Genomic DNA, 18,453 nt, shown 5'->3' on the forward strand with positions numbered 1-18,453 from the left:
GAGCTCTGAGAGAGCTGTGACTGACCCAAGGACACCCAGCTGGCTTCAAGTGGAGGAGGGCGGAATCAAACCTGGCTCTCCAGATCAGAGTACCACCGCTCTTAGCTACTACACCAAACTGGCTCTCTCAGCAGGCTCTCTGAGAGAAGACAGTATCTACTTTTTTGGTTGAATGGAAACCTTTTATAGACTGTTTATATGAAACAGATAATAATGATTTAATGGTATGTGGATTTATGGAGTAAGGAATAAAAATGTTAGAAAAAAGAGAGCTTTTATTCTTAACAAAGCAAGTGAAAATTTGAAAATGATACATATATGTTCCGGAGAAAATCAGAACCCTGCTTGTAGTTTAAATAGTTTTTTTCCTCTTTTCTTTTTTCCATTATTTTCTTTTCCTACGTCTTTCTCATTTTTCTCTCCTTTTTTTCTTTATACGTATTGCTAGTTTGGTTTGTTTGATGATTTTATTTTTAATGTATTGTTTACTGTTTAAATGAATAAAAAAATATTAGAAATAGATAACATCAACCTCTTTTGCTTAAGCTGTTTCTTCCTTAACCCAGTTTATTGTGAACCACATTCTATTTATAGTATTCTATATTATAGTCTTAGGAATTATTTAAAAAAATGTACTTGGAACACAATCGTAGCTGATACGTCTGTAATTAAACCAACTTGTCCCTCATGGATTAACAGCCGCAGGAGAATGCTTCAGTCCCCAGAGTGTGACTCGAAAGAGCGATCACTGAACAGAAAATCAGTCCAGAAATATGTTTTGTCATGCAGTGAGCTACAATAAATATCTCTATCCTGATCTAGAGAGCTTGTAAAGGAAATGGCAAACCCAAACTCAGCTAGCGAGTGTTGTAAATTTTGTGGCTCTTTGAGACTGATATACACACAGCAAAACTCATGACAGATATGCTTAAAATTACTTATTTGTACTGAGTTGAAGTTTTAAGTGTCACATGCCCAAATATTGGTTTAGGCCCTAAATCCCTGAGGTACCAGTGGCTGATATTTCAATTACACATGGCTAAAACATGGCTGCTCTCAAACGTAAAAAAAACACCATCTATTTTATGGCAGTCATCACAGTTCATCCAGATCTGTGGCGAGGACTTGAGAGGCTTTTAAACAGCTGGAGGAAGGACCGGCTGTTCTGGAAACATTCTGTCCAGCAGGAAAGGGGAAAGAAAAGGCCTCGTTTGCAAAGTGTCTGGTCCAAAAAGGTTCTCCTCCAGTGTCTTTAAGACACCCCACTTTTTTTGCAAGAATGTTACATTTATCCCACTACCATTCCAGGATCTCTCCAGCTTTTGCACCGTCGCTGCCCTCCAGCGTATAGCCCACAGGGGCTTCTCCCTCCAGGGTCACTTTGTAAGCGGATCAGAACTCTGCACATAAAACAGCGCTTTTAAATTGGTTGCACAGGCAGGGGTGAGGGGAGCCGCACCAGCTACTTTTCTGCACAGCAGTGGTGCTCAAAGGCAGCGGAAAGTGAACCCATCCTAAGGGGGCGTATGGTTGCCAGCTCCAGGTTGGGAAATTCCTGGAGATTTGGGGGGGCGGTGCTGGGGGAGGACAGGATTGGGGAGGGACCCTAACAGGGCGTCATGCTGTAGAGCCCAGCCTCCAAAATACGGTTGCCAGCTCCAGGTTGGGAAATTCCTGGAGATTTCAGGGGGGGGGATCCTGAAGAGGGTGGGTTTTGGGGAAGGGATAGACCTCAGCAGGACATTGAAAGGAAATATAGAAAGATCCCATATGAGGATAGACACTGCCGTTGCTCCATTGGTGAAGTGGAATCATATGAATATGTCCTTTCCATCAAGTCTATAGGGTCAAGTTTATTTCCCCCCTCTTAGACACACCAATTGCAGAGGCAAATAAGGCCTGCCTGGAGAAACTCCTAATTGATGAAAATCCAACTATCTCCAGGCAAATAGCCAAATTCTGTCTCCATTTGGTTAAATCCGTAATAAAAAGAATAGCCAAACATAATCTCCTGCTCTTTTTATGATTTTAACTATTTTAATGTCCATGTTTTAAATATTAGAATTCCTGTGGTTCCCAGAGAACTATATACATGTTAAGATAAGATGCTAAATGTATTTTTTTATGTCCTTTACATTTTTATGCTGGATTTAATTATTTTATTGACTGATAAGAATGTATCGTCATTGTTATGGTCTCTGACAGCAAATAAATTCATTCAGCACAACATAACGCCATCGAGCCCACCCTTCAAAGCAGCCATTTTCTCCAGGGGAACTGATCTCTGTCAGCTGGAGATAAATTGTAATTCCGGGAGATCTCCAGCCACCACCCGGAGGCTGGCCACCCTATGTGTCTGAGATCGCTCTTCAATGGGTTGAGGTCCAAACCAGGTATTTTCTCCAAGGGACCTGATCCCTCTGGCCTGGAGAGCAGTTGCAATTCTGGGAGATCAGTTGCAATTCTGCCACCACCTGGAGGTTGGCATGCCCGACAGTGGGCCAGGCTCCGGTGGGCCCGGCTGGTGCTGCTGGGGCGAGGCAGGGCGCCCTCGGCTCTGAGGAGAGCAGGGAAGGCCGGGAAGCCCAACCGGCGGCAGGGCGGAGCAGGCAGGGAAGGTCCCGCCCAGCCCCAGGTAACCCGGCCGGGCAGGCGTGGCCTGGCCGCTGGGCTGGGCGGGCTGGGCTGCGTTGAGCGCGCCGCCGTCGAGGGGCTTCTGCTCGGCACCCGACGGGTCCCGAGGGCCGTTCCAGGGGCGCCCTCCTGCTGCTCCGCGAAAGAAGGTCTGTCCGCCCCCTCGGGGCCTTCGAAGGGAAGGGAAGGGAAGGGAAGGGCCAGGGGGGTCCTGCTGGGCTGTTTCTGGGAGCGTCCCGACCAGCGCCTGCCCTGCCCTGGGCGCGGCTCTGGCGCTCCGGCTTGGCTTGCGCGGCTCTGGCACGTCACAGTGGCCCCTTTCGGCCTCTTCTTGCGCCTGTCGGGGGAGTTTGCGTCCGAAGCAGAGCTGCGCCTTTCCGAACTGAGAGGCTTCAGTGGCCTTAGAAGGGCATAACTCTGGATGGCACTGGTAGTCATAGTAAAGAGTCCAGCAGCACCTTTAAGACTAACCCACTTTATTGTGGCATAAGCTTTCGAGAACCACAGCTCTCTTCGCGAAGAGAGCTGTGGTTCTCGAAAGCTTATGCTACAATATGATGCATCTGACGAAGAGAGCTGTGGTTCTCGAAAGCTTATGCTACAATATGATGCATCTGACGAAGAGAGCTGTGGTTCTCGAAAGCTTATGCTACAATAAAGTGGGTTCGTCTTAAAGGTGCTACTGGACTCTTTACTGTTCTGCATCAACAGACTAACACGGCTAACTCCTCTGGATCTATGACTGCTAATCACGGTGTCTGTTGGGGTGTGTGTGGCACAGGGGTTAAAATCCTTGACCTTTATTCCTATGGGGGGGGGGTTCATTCCTGGTTGCTGCAGTCCACATTGTTTTGGGGCTGCAAGATGGATCTGAAAAGGGAGCTTTGACGCTGGAAAGCTCATACCATGGAAATCTGAAGAAGTGAGCTGTGGCTCACAAAAGCTCATACCCTGGCACTACTTTTGTTAGTTTTATAGGTGCTACTGGACTCTTGCTCTTCTCTCCTGGAAATCTCATTGGTCTCTAAGGGAATACTGGACTCGAACCTTGCAAACTGTTATATGTGCTTGCTTTTTTAAAAAAAATCTTGCCCTCTTTTCCTCTGAGTGCCCTGACCTGGTGAGCCTGATCTCCTCAAATCTCAGAAGCTAAGCAGGCTCAACCTTGGTTAGTAAATGGATGGGAGACCTCCAAGGAAGACCAGGGCTGCAGAGGCAGGCAATGGCAAACCACCTCTGTTAGTCTCTTGCCATGAAAACCCCGCCAGGGGTCGACATAAGTCAGTTGTGACTTGAGGGCACTCTCCACCGCCACCATATAGTTTCAGGTAGGTAGCCACCTTGGTCTTCAGTAGAACAGCAGGATTTGAGTCCAGTGGCACCTTCCAGGGTACGAGCTTTTGAGAGATACAAGATACAAGCATCTTTTGTGTTTGATGAAGGGAGCTCTGAGTCTCAAAAGCTCATTTTCTTGAGCCTGGTAAAAATCAAGAGTATACTTGTTGGAGGGGTAAACCCCAAGGCTTGCACCCCTTCTCCTCTAGGCTTAGAAATACCTCCCTGGCTATGTGATGAGGTCCTTTTTAGTGTTGGCCTCTTGCATATCTGAAAGTTTTCTGGCTTTGCTCCCCTTCTCTTCACCCCGCCCCTCATTATAAGCTCTCTTTCTCCTGCTCACTTTTCGTTCCTGTTTGTGACCTGCCCGTCCCTTGCACGCTGGCCTTTTGCACTAGCATGAGGCTTTGCGCCACAGTTGGGAGCAGAATCTAGCCCCTTTGTGACTGTGTATTTTGGATGTCAGTCTGATGTCTCACTTGAGCGTATGTGACTCAGAGGTATGTCAGTGGAATTTTTCTCTGAAAGAAGCTCGCATAGGATTGTTGCCCAAACACGTTGTCAGTCTGAGCTGGAGAAACTATACAACAGTGTGGTGGATCACATTTATGATATCGAAGTAGAAAAAAATTCTTTCTGGCTCTCTGGGCAATGTTTTTATTTGAAGAGTGTTGTCAACATACTGACTTTCCAGAGGAAAAGAGCGCAATCTTGCTGGAAGGAATCTGTAAGACACATGTGGAGTCAAACTAGACAGAATGGTGGCAGACCTAATTTACATCCTCTTGATTTGTCTCTGTGTGTGTGAAATAAGCAGTATAGGTGGTCCTGAATGAATGCTGAGCGCTCTCCCCCATACTTTGCACCCTTTTGTACCTCGGCCATTTTGCTTCTGGAGAGGGGTTGTTTCTGATTTTGACAACCAGATTCATCTCCCCAAAAGAAGGGGGGGGGGGTTGCGGCAAAGCCACTTAGCCTGTTGTGTTCTCTCTCCTGCCGTCCGGGACGATGCTTTCAGACCTGAAAGTACAGCTTTCTTGGAGTGACTGATTCAATCGGACCAGATCGAATGAGCCAGTGGCATAAGTTGTCGTTTTGGTTAACCCAGAAAACCTATTATCCTCCCCCGGTGTCTGCTGTGACTCTATTTTCCTAGATTTTCCTTTACTGTTTATAAGCTGAAACCAACTTTCCGAATGATTTCTTCTTAATGCTTGCTTAAGCCAACGCGCTAATAATCCCTCCTCCTGAGGTTGGGGAGTTCATTCGAGACTTCTGCTTTTGTTTGACACATTTCTTGAAATCAATTTCCTCCCCTGGTGGAGGTTTAATCAGAAGTTGGACATCACCTTTCCTGTCCCTTTAAAAGGAAATGTTTTCCGCAAGGCGGTCGAGTATGACCAGGCAAACGCTTGGACGCTTTTCCTGTGCATAACTGTGAACATTCCCCGGAGGACTTCAGCACGTATCTGCGGCTGGGGAATTTCTTCCTACATTCTTGCACCAGGACTTGCTGGTATGTTTCTCCTTCTGAATACTTTTCTTTTTTAACCTGTTTATATCCTTCTACCCTGAAGAGAAACCCAGAAAATCTTTTGACTTTGTTGAAAGACATCCTGGAAGTAGATGGAGGGTAGCCTAGGCCCAAGGTGCAGTTCTTTTTATGCGGAAAAGCCTCATGTCCGGTTTTTGTGGGCATCTTGTATCTTGAGGGAAAAGTGAACGCAGAGGATGAGCGCCTCCGTATGAGCAGAGCAGAAGGATGCTTCAGACTGGAGTCACTGTACATTCCCACTCCCCTCTCTATCCCCAGGGAATAAATAGGTAAGTTTTCGGTGGACAATGAGTGGTTAAAATTTGGCCATCCTCCTTCCCAGGGGTCATTTCGTAGAAAGAAAGCTGGAGGAACTCATTAGCATAATTCATTAGCATATGCCACGCCTCTTGCCATCATCGGAAGTGTGTCATTAGTATAACTGATTTGCATGTGCCACACCCCCTGGCATCACCTATTCTGGCTGTTTTGGACTCAATCCTAGCCATTCCGGGCCAAAATTGGGCCCAAAATGGCAAAAAGGAACTGAAAATGGCTGAAAAGGGGCCCCAAATGGTCAGGATCAGGCCTCTGATGAGTGGGAGAGTGATCCACCACCCATCAGAGGCCTGATCCGGGCCATTTTGGCCCCAATCCAGGCTGAAACGGGCCCAAAATCGCTGAGAGCCAGGTGGGCGGGGCCACCTGACATGTGACCTCCTTGTGGAACTGCTGGAACTGCGTTCCTGTGCGTTCCCCCTCGAAATGAGCCCTGTTCCTTCCCAAAATGTTCCACTGTGAAAGGAGTCAAGTTTAGAAGTAATGTTTTATACTTTTGCTAAATCTATCAGATTTCATAGAAAAGGCAACCCCTGTTCCACTGTGGGTTCAATTAGAGCTTGATCCCAGAGGCTGTTTCCTTAGTTACCATTCTTTTGGGGGAAAGTATGTTTTCCGATCAGAATAAAATAGTGGGTTTTCTAAGACATGCCTCCTCTTGATTCAACCTGCCTGTTTGGACATTCATTTAGGATGTCACTTAGATCTGTCTACACATTATGAAGTCTCTAGGGATGCTCAAGTGAACCTCATTTCACATGTCCCCCCTCCAACTTTGCATGCACGTGACAGCACAGTCACACTTCAATTTGTTCTGTGTAATGTGTTTGATATCAGTTCTTCCTCAGCTGCTAAAAGTACCCACTTCCCTACATCCATTCATGGAAATGCAGATCTTGACACTTTCTCACACCTTAAAGAGAGGCAAATTGGCAATTCAGAGGAGCCTACAGTACTTGTTCTCACAGCAAAAACAGAGAGGAATTGGCGCTTTGCCCTCTGGAGTCACTTGTAGATGCAGTCATACAAAGGGAGCTCCCGTGGAATCAGCACTCACGTGCATTGAGCATGAATTGAGGACTAGACATACAATCCTGCACGTGAGAATCCCTAGGTATTTAGTAACGTGTAGAGACTCTTAGAGAGAGGATGCTTTAGGATAAAAAATAAACAACAATTTCAGCTTCGTTTGAAACATCTCAATTACAAAAACACATCAGTAAGGACAAGAAGAGTTTGCTCAGCCTTCACCGTTGGCATTCCCCTACCAGTTGGTATCCCTATGTATTTTTATGATTTAACATATCCTGAATATAGATGTGCCTTCATGTTGGCACATCTTAATGCTTTACCATCTGCTGTTTTTTTAGGTAGATACGCTGGTATTCCATACTCTGAGAGAACTTGTAATTGTAAATTTGTGACCTTAATAGTATTGAATCCATTGACCACAGACTCTTAAGCTGTCCTGAATTTTTAAAACTTAAGACAAGAGCTGATTTTTCCAGTAATTAGTAAGGATTCTGTTTCTCTGACTGCTGAGACTTCCAGGCTACTGAGCAATGAAGATGGATGGGTCACATGTAGAGTCGCTAGATTTTTGGCTGCCATTATAGAAATACGGAAACATTACAAAACAACTGCATAAATCTATCAGAAAAATAGTAAAATAGGTACAATAGTAAAATGGGTATAGTAAAATGGGTAAAATAGTATAGAGTCCAGTAGCACCTTGAAGACTAACCAACTTTATTGTAGCATAAGCTTTCGAGAACCACAGCTCTCTTCATCAGATGCAACTTTATTGTAGCGTAAGCTTTCGAGATCACAGCTCTCTTCGCCAGATGCAACTCTATTGTAGTATAAGCTTTCGACAACCACAGCTCTCTTCATCAGATGCATCTGATGAAGAGAGCTGTGGTTCTCGAAAGCTTATGCTACAATATGATGCATCTGATGAAGAGAGCTGTGGTTCTTGAAAGCTTATGCTACAATATGCATCTGACGAAGAGAGCTGTGGTTCTCGAAAGCTTATGCTATAATATGATACATCTGATGAAGAGAGCTGTGGTTCTCAAAAGCTTATGCTACAATATGATGCTTCTGACAAAGAGAGCTGTGGATCTTGAAAGCTCATGCTACAATAAAGTTGATTAGTCTTAAATGTGCTACTGGACTCTTTACTATTTTGTAACTACAGACTAACACGGCTAACTCCTCTGGATCTGTGATTATGTGGGTAGCTTCTCATGAACTCTTAGTGGCTGTTTGAGACCGCTGGGTTGAAGGAAAGAAAGAAAGACTTTCAGCTTCTTTGTTTTTTGGACCATGCTGAGCCGGCTCTCTCAATTCCTCTGAACAGCGGTGCTATCGGTAACAGTGATGTGGCTTTTTCAGCTGAGAAATGTTGACCAGCTTGTTGGGCAGGAAACTATAGCACACCTTGTGGTTTGCGTTTCATCACCCACAGAGTCTTCCAGCACCAGGCAGGTTTTTTTTCTTCTCCAATTAATGGTTAACTTTGCCCTCAGCAGTTCCTGGAAGAGACCAGCAGCTGTTTCACACCGTCCAGTTGAAAAGTAAATAGATTAAGTGTTAGCTGTGGGATCCATCGTTGTGAGACAGTTCGAGTGCCGCCTGCCCTGCCGTGATCAGCTCCAGGACCTGTCTTGCTGTTCTGTCCTGACCTCTTTGTCCCCCTGCCTGTTATGGAACTCCGGCGTTCCATGTCTGCTCGTTGTGGCTTTGCCTCTGCGGGGCACCCGAATGCCAGCTGTGCCCGCTCTTAAAAAAAAAGTTATTAAAATTTAAAACCGTATCAATAAACAAAAGTCTTTTAAGTGTAAGAACAATACAGTAAGCTAAAGAGAGCCTCTGTCCTGTCTGTACCTTTTCAGAATGTGTCTTGCTGTGACTGTGCAACTCTGCCTGCTTTGCCAAAGGCAGGGGTGTGTTTTGGTTGCTAGTTAGCGACCACTCGGAGCATCCAGAGATCAACATAGTATAGTTTATGGAGAGGTCAGCATTCCCGTGTGCCCACTCCTTTCTGCTCCGTGGCTTCCTTGGCTGCTAAATGCCTGTCTTCTTGCCCTTTCTGTAACCACAAAAGTATGTAAACAAAGAGAGATTCATGGGAAATTCTGGTGGTTTCTGATAGTGTTTGGGTTGGATACGTCACTTTGCACTTTTTGAAACTGTTACACTTTACCCATTTTTGCACTATGAAAGAAACAGATGTTTATTTTGACTTAAAAGTTTACTATTACTTATTGCTTAGTATAGGTTTACAAGTGTTAGTCAGCTATTCACGGCGAATGCTTTTGGCTTTCTTGTAACCATGCCTTGACTGAGAGGGCACAGGTTGTCGAACTCTGCCTCTTCTTCGCTCGGCCATTTCCTGATGCTTTCCAATGCCTGTTCTGTTTTTTAAAAAAATAATTGCAGTTTGAAACATGTACAAATGAGAACATCTGTATCATAAGAAGAATAACTTCAAGGGAGCCTTTGCTCCATGCCTTTCTGCCCGTCTTGCAGCAGGTGAAAACAAGATGTTGACCACTATTTATACCCCAGACCTTGTATTCTTTGAACTTGGGTTGTTTTCACACATCTTTACCCTCAGGGCTTTTTTTCTGGGAAAAGAGGTGGTGGAACTCAGTGGGTTGCCCTCGGAGAAAATGGTCACATGGCTGGTGGCCCCGCCCCCTGATCTCCAGACAGAGGGCAGTTGAGATTGCCCTCCGCGCCACTGGCACAGAGGGCAATCTCAACTCCCCTCTGTCTGGAGATCAGGGGGCGGGGCCACCAGCAATGTGACCATTTTCAAGAGGTTCCGGAACTCCGTTCCACCGTGTTCCCGCTGAAAAAAAGCCCTGTTTACCCTCACGCAAAATCACACAAAACTCATGGAACAAGGGCATCTTTATGGCATGATTTCTTACATCACCCCGTCATGATTCCGTGTCGTGCTCGTTCCGTGAGTTTTGCATGAGGGTAAAGACGTGTGAAAATGACCTATACGAGGCATCTTCCAGACAATCTTACAGTTCCATTTCCCTTGGTTACTGATGTTTTTCATACTTTCCCCTCAGTTTTTGTTGCCAATCCCTTGTGGCCCCAGCTTTTTTCCACCCCTTCAGTTCTTTCTAAAACCTATTTTCCTCCAATCTTTTTTCCTGAAATGGAAAACTTGGGTTGTTTTCCCAACCCTAATTTCAGTTTTTTCCAGTCTATCAAGACTGTGTTGTTTCTTGTTGCTCTGCCCACCTTGCCATTTGGTGGTCAGGGTTTGGTAGGTTTTTTCCTAAAAAAAATTTGCATGCTATTGATATATCTAGCCAGTGATATACCACACATTCACTAAACAAACCTGCAGTGACCAATCACAATGTTGGAAACATTCATTGCCACCAGAAATATTCCTTGTAAAAGCACATCAAGCATTTTGTTTGGGTGCTATTTCCAAGCTCTGTGCATACTGCATGCTAGATTTCTTTCCAACATGCGATTTGAAGAGAAAGAAAGGCAAGCCTGTGGGAGTATGTGGGGGTCTCCTGGAGAGAAAGGGAAGCCATTGACTTGCTATTGATCAGGGGTGAGGAAAAACTTCAGGGTGCCCCTTATAACCTGCATTCCCCATCCTGCCCAATGGGCCCTCCTCATAAACCAACAAAAGGGACACATGCTAGCAATGGCCCTGCACACTAACTCGTCTATTCAAAATTAAGTAATGATTCACTAGTCAGAATGCAGCTACTAGTCTAGTTCACTAGTCCAGAATGCAGAATGCAGTCTGGAGACTGAGCCCTACGAGGAAAGGCTGACGGCCTTGGGAATGTTTAGTTTGGAGAAGAGGAGATTGAGGGGGGAACATGATTGCTCTGTAAGTATTTGAAAGGCTGTCATTTGGAGGAGGGCAAAGAGCTGTTCCAGTTGGCAGCAGAGGGTAGGACGCGAAGCAATGGGCTAAAACTACATGCATAAAGGTACCGGCTGGATATTAGGAAGAACTTTTTCACAGTCAGAGTAGTTCAAAAGTGGACTCAGCTGCCTAGGGAGGTGGTGAGCTCCCCTTCACTGGCAGTTTTCAAGAAGAGGCTGGATGAATACTTGTCAGAGATGCTTTAGGTTTATCCTGCACTGGGCAGGGGGTTGGACTAGATGGTCTCTGTGACCCCTTCCAACTCTGTGATTCTATGAAAAACATTTCCTGGCATTAATGATGATTTATTGGTGGTTAGGTGATTCTGAAGCAGAATTTGCCTCCTTAAATGACATAAATAAAAAATAATACTCATTACCCCCCCTTTACTTCCTGTGAACAAAATCTTTGTGCAGTAATAATGAATTTGATCTTGACATAAGGAGTATAAACATAGAAAATTTCTTTATTGATCATTTCCCCTGGAGAAAATGGCCAGGCTTTGTTAGTAGCCAGACCCTCCTCTTGCTAAGAGGGTAGTTTATGGATGGAATATCATACACGCCTCCTTCTTCATAGGTCACAAGTCCAAGGCACTGCCTGGCCCAGCCAGTTAGGGTTTCCAGGTGCTTGCCGGAGGCAGGAAAACTCATCGGGGTTTGCACCCTTGCCTGTCAATCCGCCAGTGGTCAGTGGGAGGTGGCAAGCCCTTGGAGGTTACTCGCCACTGGCAGGCACCCCAGGAGCTCGTGCGGTATGGGCGCTCCCAAGGGGGCTCAGTGGTGTCACTCTTGGAAGCAATGCCATCGCACCGACTGTGGGAGCGCTCCCGTGCTTTGTTTGGGGCCGATTTGGGCACCAAATGGGTCAGATTGGCTCTGCATGGAGCGCAGGAGTGTTCCTGCGGCCGGTGTAACGACATCATTTCCAGAAGGGATGTCATCATGCAGGCGTTGGAACACCTGGGCAAAAAGGAGCACAGTGCCAGCGCCAAGTAAGTGACTGGTCCCCTCCTCAGCCGCTGGGAGGGTATAGGGACCTGTCAATCCTACAGCCAGTGGGAGCCTGGAAAATTACCGGAGTGGCTAATTGACTGTGTCAGAACTGTGGCTAGATAATGTCCTTACTCCAGACTACCTTCTGCAATCAGACAAAAGCCCGTTGTTTTCAAAAGTTTACTGAAGAAAATGCATTATAGTCCACGAGCCTGAATACAGTATTCAGGATGGTACATGTGAATTGTTACCAATGACAGGCAAAGCATGAGGTACAAAGTAACAGATCCCAGCAGGCCCAACCTCCCCCCATAGTTCTCATAACAATCCCTTTGAAGCTCGGAAAGCGAAAGTCCTTCGAGGCTGGAACAGCGGTAGCCAAAACATTCCTCCTCTGGGAGATAGCTGCCTGGGAACATCCTGGCACCTGTGAAGAAAGCACTCATAATACTGAAAGGATTAAAATGGAGTCTCTTTGGCACTAGCATACCTGAAAGTATTCTGAACATGACAGACTGATGCCTCTCCATGCCCCGGAAAGAGATGCATAACTTAGAATCATGAGGCTCCCAGGAAACTCTTAACTTATCTTGTCAATGCCCGATCTCACTTCCATGCTCAGTCTCACCCCCTTACCCTAATCAAGCTATTCAGCAAACCTGGTAGCTTTTCCCATCCGGTGCTTACACTTTTTCACCTGTCGTTCACTTCAGATAGGAACCATCAAACCTCTCCCAACTTATTGTCCAACTTGTGGACAACCCGTTAGGTTTTTGTTTGGGGGGAAAAGATGTCAGCTTGCCCGAGGTTGCATTTTGTCCTATAATTAGACTCCCTAGCCACCTGTGTGTGTGTGTGTGTGTGTGTGTGTGTGTGTGCGCGTGTTCTGGATCCATCCATGCACCCCCAAATCCATTTGGGCCTTCTCTGTGAAATGCGGGTTGTTTTGCTGCTGCTTCTGCGGACCCCTATCCTCAAGATGAGTAACTATTGTCTTTCCTGAAACTGCTTTTTCCGCTTTTCCTCCCTGATTTTTTCTTAGGTAGCTTTGTATGTGTGCTGTGTGTGGTTTTCTGTATGTTTCATTTCTCTTCAATAAAAAACCTTTCCGGTTGAACATTTGCCTGGCTTATCTGAGAATTCTCTAAGGCAGGGGTGGGCAAATTGCGGCCCGCGGGCCACATGCGGCCCGCTACAGAGTTTTTTGTGGCCCGCCAAGACAGTCAGAAAAATCCGCCTTAAACCGAGATTTCCTTCCCGTGCGCAATATGAAATTAGCACAATAAATAAACTGAATAAAACTACCACTATTTTATTTAATTTATATTTATTGATTTTTATGATACAATTTATACCTTTTCTGAAATGCAAAGTTAACTAATGAATGCAATCATTTTAAAAGGTGCGGCCCTCCGCTAACCTCCGCTCCCACAAAGTGGCCCCCGAGCCAAAACAATTGCCCACCCCTGCTCTAAGGGAATAATCCCCATAAACATAGGTGGAGATTCCCAATTACCCCTCTCCTTTGTCTCCCTTAAAGCTAATTCCCCCAACTAAATAGGAGACTGCAAATTTGGGTAACAGTTTGGAGAGTGGCCTCTGGCATGATACGTTTCTGAGGTCCCTCCCCTCCTCAAACCCTTCCCAGGCTCCACCCCCAAATCTCCAGGAATTTCTCAACCCAGAGTTGGCAGCCCTGGGCCAGGATATCTTAGGGATTTCCTCCTTCCATAAGGGACTGCCTGATTGCTGAGCTCTGTGTTAGAAGCCCTGACGATCCTATGCTCAGATATGCTAGAAGGGAAAGAGCCGTCATGGAGTTGGCACTTCTGGAATGTGCTTCCTTCTGCTATTTGCTTAGTGTCTCCCTTTTTTTTTTGTTCAAGCACCAGGTAAATACAATTTTATTTCCCCGGGCATTTGACAGTTAGTGGTTCTGATAGTGTTGGCGAGGTTTAAGTTTGAACATGACTTTCCCGCCTCTCCCAACTGCTGCTCAGCCTTTAGGGTTCCGTTCTTCTGTTGCTGCTTTTGAAATGTTTTATTGCTTCCAATGTCTTTGACTAGGTTATAGTGCTGTGAATAAGCATAGAAATAGGGAAGGGCTGTGGCTCAGTGGTAGAGCAGCTGCCTGGCGTGCAGAAGGTCCCAGGTTCAATCCCCGGCACCTCCAGTTAAAAAACGACCAGGAAGGAGGTGATGTGAAAGCCTTCTGTCTGAGAGCTTCTGCCCATCTGAGTAGACAATGCGAATGATCTGATTCGGTATAAGGCAGCTTTGTGTGTTCAAATACATAAATAAGCACCTCTCCAGGCCTGCTCAGCAAGTGAGAGTTTTAGATAAGCCTCTCTACACGAGACGCCTTGGCACGTGTTCATCAAGTGTAGGGAGGCGCAATGTTAGCTGGGAAACGTAGTTTTAAAAGACAGAGCCAGCAGAGATCACTCCTCAGAGGGTTTGTTAATTTCACCTTTGCCTCCCCGAAGGCGCTGTCAATTCCACTTCTCAACATCAGGGTAGTTTAAAAAGTCAGAGCCATGGAGGTGGCTCCTCAGAGGGTTTGTTCGTTTCGTCTTTGCCTCCCCAAAGGCTCTGTCAATTTTACCTCTTGCAACCAGAGGGCAGTGAGGAATGGAAGTGGGCTGGAGCTGCCTTCCAGAGCTGGGCTTGGACCTGGAGAGGTTCTAATGGGCTGAAGTTTCCCTTCTAGCATTTCACAGCCCCTTCACACAGCTCCAGTGTATAGCAAAGCCTTTGCCCTGCCTCCGGCTCTGTCTTTTAAAACTACCCTTCCCAGCTTCCGTTGCATCTCTCAACGCATGTTCTTCACGTGTCAGATGTCTTGTGAAGAGAGACTCTCTGTTTCCTATAAAATTGGGAACCTGTCTGCATGAAATTTGGTAGGGAGGGTTTCTTGGATGAGAGGGGCAAATCTTGAAAATTTCGCTCACATTCAATAGAAAACAAAGAAAGAACTTGTGTTTCCATGTGAAATGAATAAAACAAAAAAAGTAATAAATACATTTTTTAAAGCTAAGAAACAAAATATGGAACTCCCAACTACTTCTGCGCACTGAGTAAGTCCCTTCTCCACACCTCCTTTGGCTCTCCCCTCCATGCAAAGCCAGGTGTGCTAGAAGGGCCCAATTATGACATTTGCTGGGGTTGCCAGGGGATCTAGAAAGATCTCTTTATTATGTGCTGTCAATGACTTCTGGGTCTCTTGATTCTTTTCACAGGAGACATGCTCCCGGGGAAGATGGAACTGGCCAATGAGAAACTACGAAAGGAGCTGGAAGAGGAGTTGAAACTTAGCACTGAGCAGCTGCGTAGCCACGCCTGGTACCACGGCTGTCTGCCACGGAAGGTAAGTTCACAGATGATACAGGGAGGTGGCTGTGGCTTGCTTGGGAAGGTTTCTGCCCTGTTTTGGAGATCTGTTAGAGGTACCTGACCTGCCTCAAATGGGCAGATTTACCAAACCGAATTATTCAAAAAGGCTTTTGTATTGTAGGGAGGGGCTCTCAGATGCTTCGCTAATGAGTTAAGGATAATAGACTTCACCACTATGTTGCCTTACATACTATCTGTTGTCTTAAATATGTGCTGCTATGAGGAGCCCTGTGGCGCTAGGAGCCCCGTGGTGCAGAGTGGTAAGCTGCAGTGCTGCAGCCCAAGCTCTGCTCACGACCTGAGTTCGATCCTGGCAGAAGCCGGGTTCAGGTAGCCGGCTCAAGGTTGACTCAGCCTTCCATCCTTCCGAGGTCGGTAAAATGAGTACCCAGTTTCCTGGGGGTAAAGTGTAGATGACTGGGGAAGGCAATGGAAAACCACCCCGTAACAAAAGTCTGCCAAGAAAATGTCATGATGCGACGTTCCCCCTGTCAGGCTGTGGCTAAATAATGCTCTTCCTACAGATTCCCCTCCACAAGCAAACAAGAGTCCATTGTTTGAATAAGGAAACTTTACTGCAGAAAAAGTCCATTATAGTCCACGGTCCTGAATAGAGAACTCAGGATGGTACATGATCATTGTTACCAATGAAGAGCAAAGCATGAGGTACAAAGTAACAGTTCCCAGCTGCACCAGCCTCCCCCCATAGTTCTCAAAACAACATCTTTCAGTCTTGGGAAGTTGCTCCCTCTCAAGGCCAATCCTTGGTGGAACGGTGTTAGACACAACAATCTCGTCCGGTGAGAAGTCTGCTTGGGAACTGGTGCACCTGTGGGGAAAGCACTCAAACACTAGAAGCATTAGAAAATGGAGTCAGTACAGGTTACATATACACTGGACCTGACATTTCTGCCCCCCTTAAAATAAATCCCCCCCTGGCTTATATGGGTAGCGAGTATGGAAAGCTTTGGTTAATCTAGGAGCATGAACATGCACAGAGTTCACCCATTCATCGTAACCAGAATCAAAGTCCTTCCATCTGATGAGGTAAAAAAGCTGATTACGTTTGAATTTAGAGTCCAGAATTTGTTGCACTTCATAGTGTACTTGGTCGTCTATCAACGTTGGAATGGGTGGAGCTTTGACATGCCACTTGTCATCTGTTGGAGCTCTTTTCAAGAGGCTGACATGGAACGTGTCATGAACATGGCGCAAATTCTTGGGTAAATTCACAGCAACAGTCACTTTATTGATTACTTTGCGTACAGTAAAGGGTCCAAGGAATTTTAACGCTAATTTGCGGCTGGTTTGGGCTAGTTTCAGATTTTTGGTAGATATGTAAACATGATCTCCAGGTTGTAAATCCCAATCGGCCGCACGATGGCGATCTGCGTACTTTTTGTAATCCCGTTTGGCTTTTTCGAGATGTTGTTTTATAAGAGTCCATTGTTGAGCGGCCTCCCCCCACCATGAAGACACATCCGGCGAACTAGAGGACTGGAGAGGGGGAGCGTCCAGCGGGAAAGGGTTGAAGTGAGCTCCATACACAACTTTGAAAGGAGCCTCTCCAGTGGAAGCATGCACACTGTTGTTGTATGAGAATTCAGCTAGCGGGAGAAGGTCCACCCAATTATCCTGTTGGAAGTTAATGTAGCAACGAAGGAACTGTTCTAAGATCTGATTAGTTTTTTCGGATTGTCCGTCGGTTTGTGGGTGGTGGCTTGAGCTGATTCCCTGTTCAATATTCAACATTCGTAAAAGCTCCCGCCAGAAGTTGGCAACGAACTGCCCGCCGCGATCCGAAATCACCTTGGACGGAAAAGAATGTAATTTTACGATGTGTTTTAAGAATAAATCCGCCAATTTTCGAGCGGTGGGTACAGCAGTACATGGAATAAAATGCGCTTGTTTGGAAAACAGATCCACCACTACTAAAATGCAATTATGTCCTTTTGAAATAGGTAAATCAGTGATAAAGTCCATGGATATTGTTTCCCAAGGTTTGTTAGGTGTTTCCAACGGTTGTAAGAGACCCGGAGGTTTCCCTTTCCGAGTTTTGGCGCTGAGACAAATGGGGCAGGAGCCTACATATTGGGAAATGTCTTTGCGCATGCCCGGCCACCAGAATTGCCGCTGTATTAAATGTAACGTTTTCAGGTACCCATAATGACCAGCTGTGGGGGCATCGTGACAACGTTGCAGAACCTCCCGTCGGAGGCTGTCCGGGACATAAAATTTGTTCCCGGCTAGCCAATCCCCCTGTGGGGATTGATTCAGTTTGTTTTTAGGTGCTTTACCCCCCTCCTTTTCCACCTCAGCTTTAAGTTTCGATTTCCACTCCTGGCTGTGCGGGAGGGGTTGGCTTGCTCGGCTGCGGGTGGTCACCACGCCTCCCAATTGCGTAGGTGAGAAGACTGTGTCTATAGTCTCCTCCCGTTTGCTTTTGTGTTGGGGCATGCGCGATAGGGCGTCTGCGAGAAAGTTAGTTTTGCCTGGGAGGTAATTCAGAGTAAAATTGAATTTGGAAAAGAATTCTGCCCATCGTAATTGTTTGGCATTCAGTCTGCGAGGGCTCCGCAGGGCCTCCAAATTTTTATGGTCTGTCCAAACCTCAAAGGGGTGCCTCGCCCCCTCTAGCCAATGTCGCCAGTTAGTGAGGGCTGCTTTTACAGCAAAGGCTTCCTTCTCCCACACATTCCAATTTCTTTCAGCATCAGAAAACTTTCTTGAAAGGAATGCACAAGGCCGCAGCTTCCCATCCTCCCCCCTTTGCAATAATACCGCTCCAATGGCCGTATCGCTGGCGTCAACCTGCACTATGAACGGGCAGTTTTCGTTGGGGTGGCATAGGACGGGTTCCGTTACAAACTGCCCTTTCAGGCATTCAAAGGCTGTCTGGCAATCGGGAGTCCATTGTATTTTGGAGGAGGGTTTCTTTGCCTTGTCCCCTTTATCTTTGGTTTTTAATAGTTCTGTTAAGGGGAGCGTGATTTGCGCGAAATTTGCAATGAAGTCTCTATAGAAGTTGGCAAAACCCAGGAAGGACTGTAGTTCTTTACGGGTGGTGGGAGTTTGCCATTCTTGGATCGCTTGTATTTTAGATGGATCCATCTTCAAACCCTCTGGGGATATACAATAACCAAGGTAAGTAAGTTCAGTTTTATGGAATTCACATTTGGATAACTTGATGGGTAATTTATTCTCCATTAAAGTAGCTAGAACTTTCTGAACTAGTTGAATGTGGTCCTCCTCGGTGTCTGAGTAAATTAATACATCATCAAGATACACCACAACTCCTTTAT

General features: G+C 46.1%; 1 protein-coding gene across 2 annotated transcripts in view; it reads left to right on the forward strand.

Moving 5' to 3' along the window:
- Positions 1 to 2,688: 2,688 nt before the first annotated feature.
- Positions 2,689 to 18,453, forward strand: part of SH2D3A (SH2 domain containing 3A) — a 40,770-nt gene continuing 25,005 nt past the window's right edge. The window contains exons 1-2 of one of the 2 annotated variants that reach the window (XM_055003220.1): positions 2,689 to 2,783; positions 14,998 to 15,125. In XM_055003220.1, the coding sequence (XP_054859195.1) occupies positions 15,003 to 15,125 (123 nt within the window). In that variant the 5' untranslated portion in view covers positions 2,689 to 2,783; positions 14,998 to 15,002. Of the gene's footprint in view, positions 2,784 to 5,437; positions 5,486 to 14,997; positions 15,126 to 18,453 lie in introns of those variants that run through there. The other variant, XM_055003221.1, reaches the window with a different exon arrangement.

This window comes from Eublepharis macularius, chromosome 19, assembly GCF_028583425.1.
Source record: "Eublepharis macularius isolate TG4126 chromosome 19, MPM_Emac_v1.0, whole genome shotgun sequence".
Classification (NCBI taxonomy): Eukaryota; Metazoa; Chordata; class Lepidosauria; order Squamata; family Eublepharidae; genus Eublepharis; species Eublepharis macularius.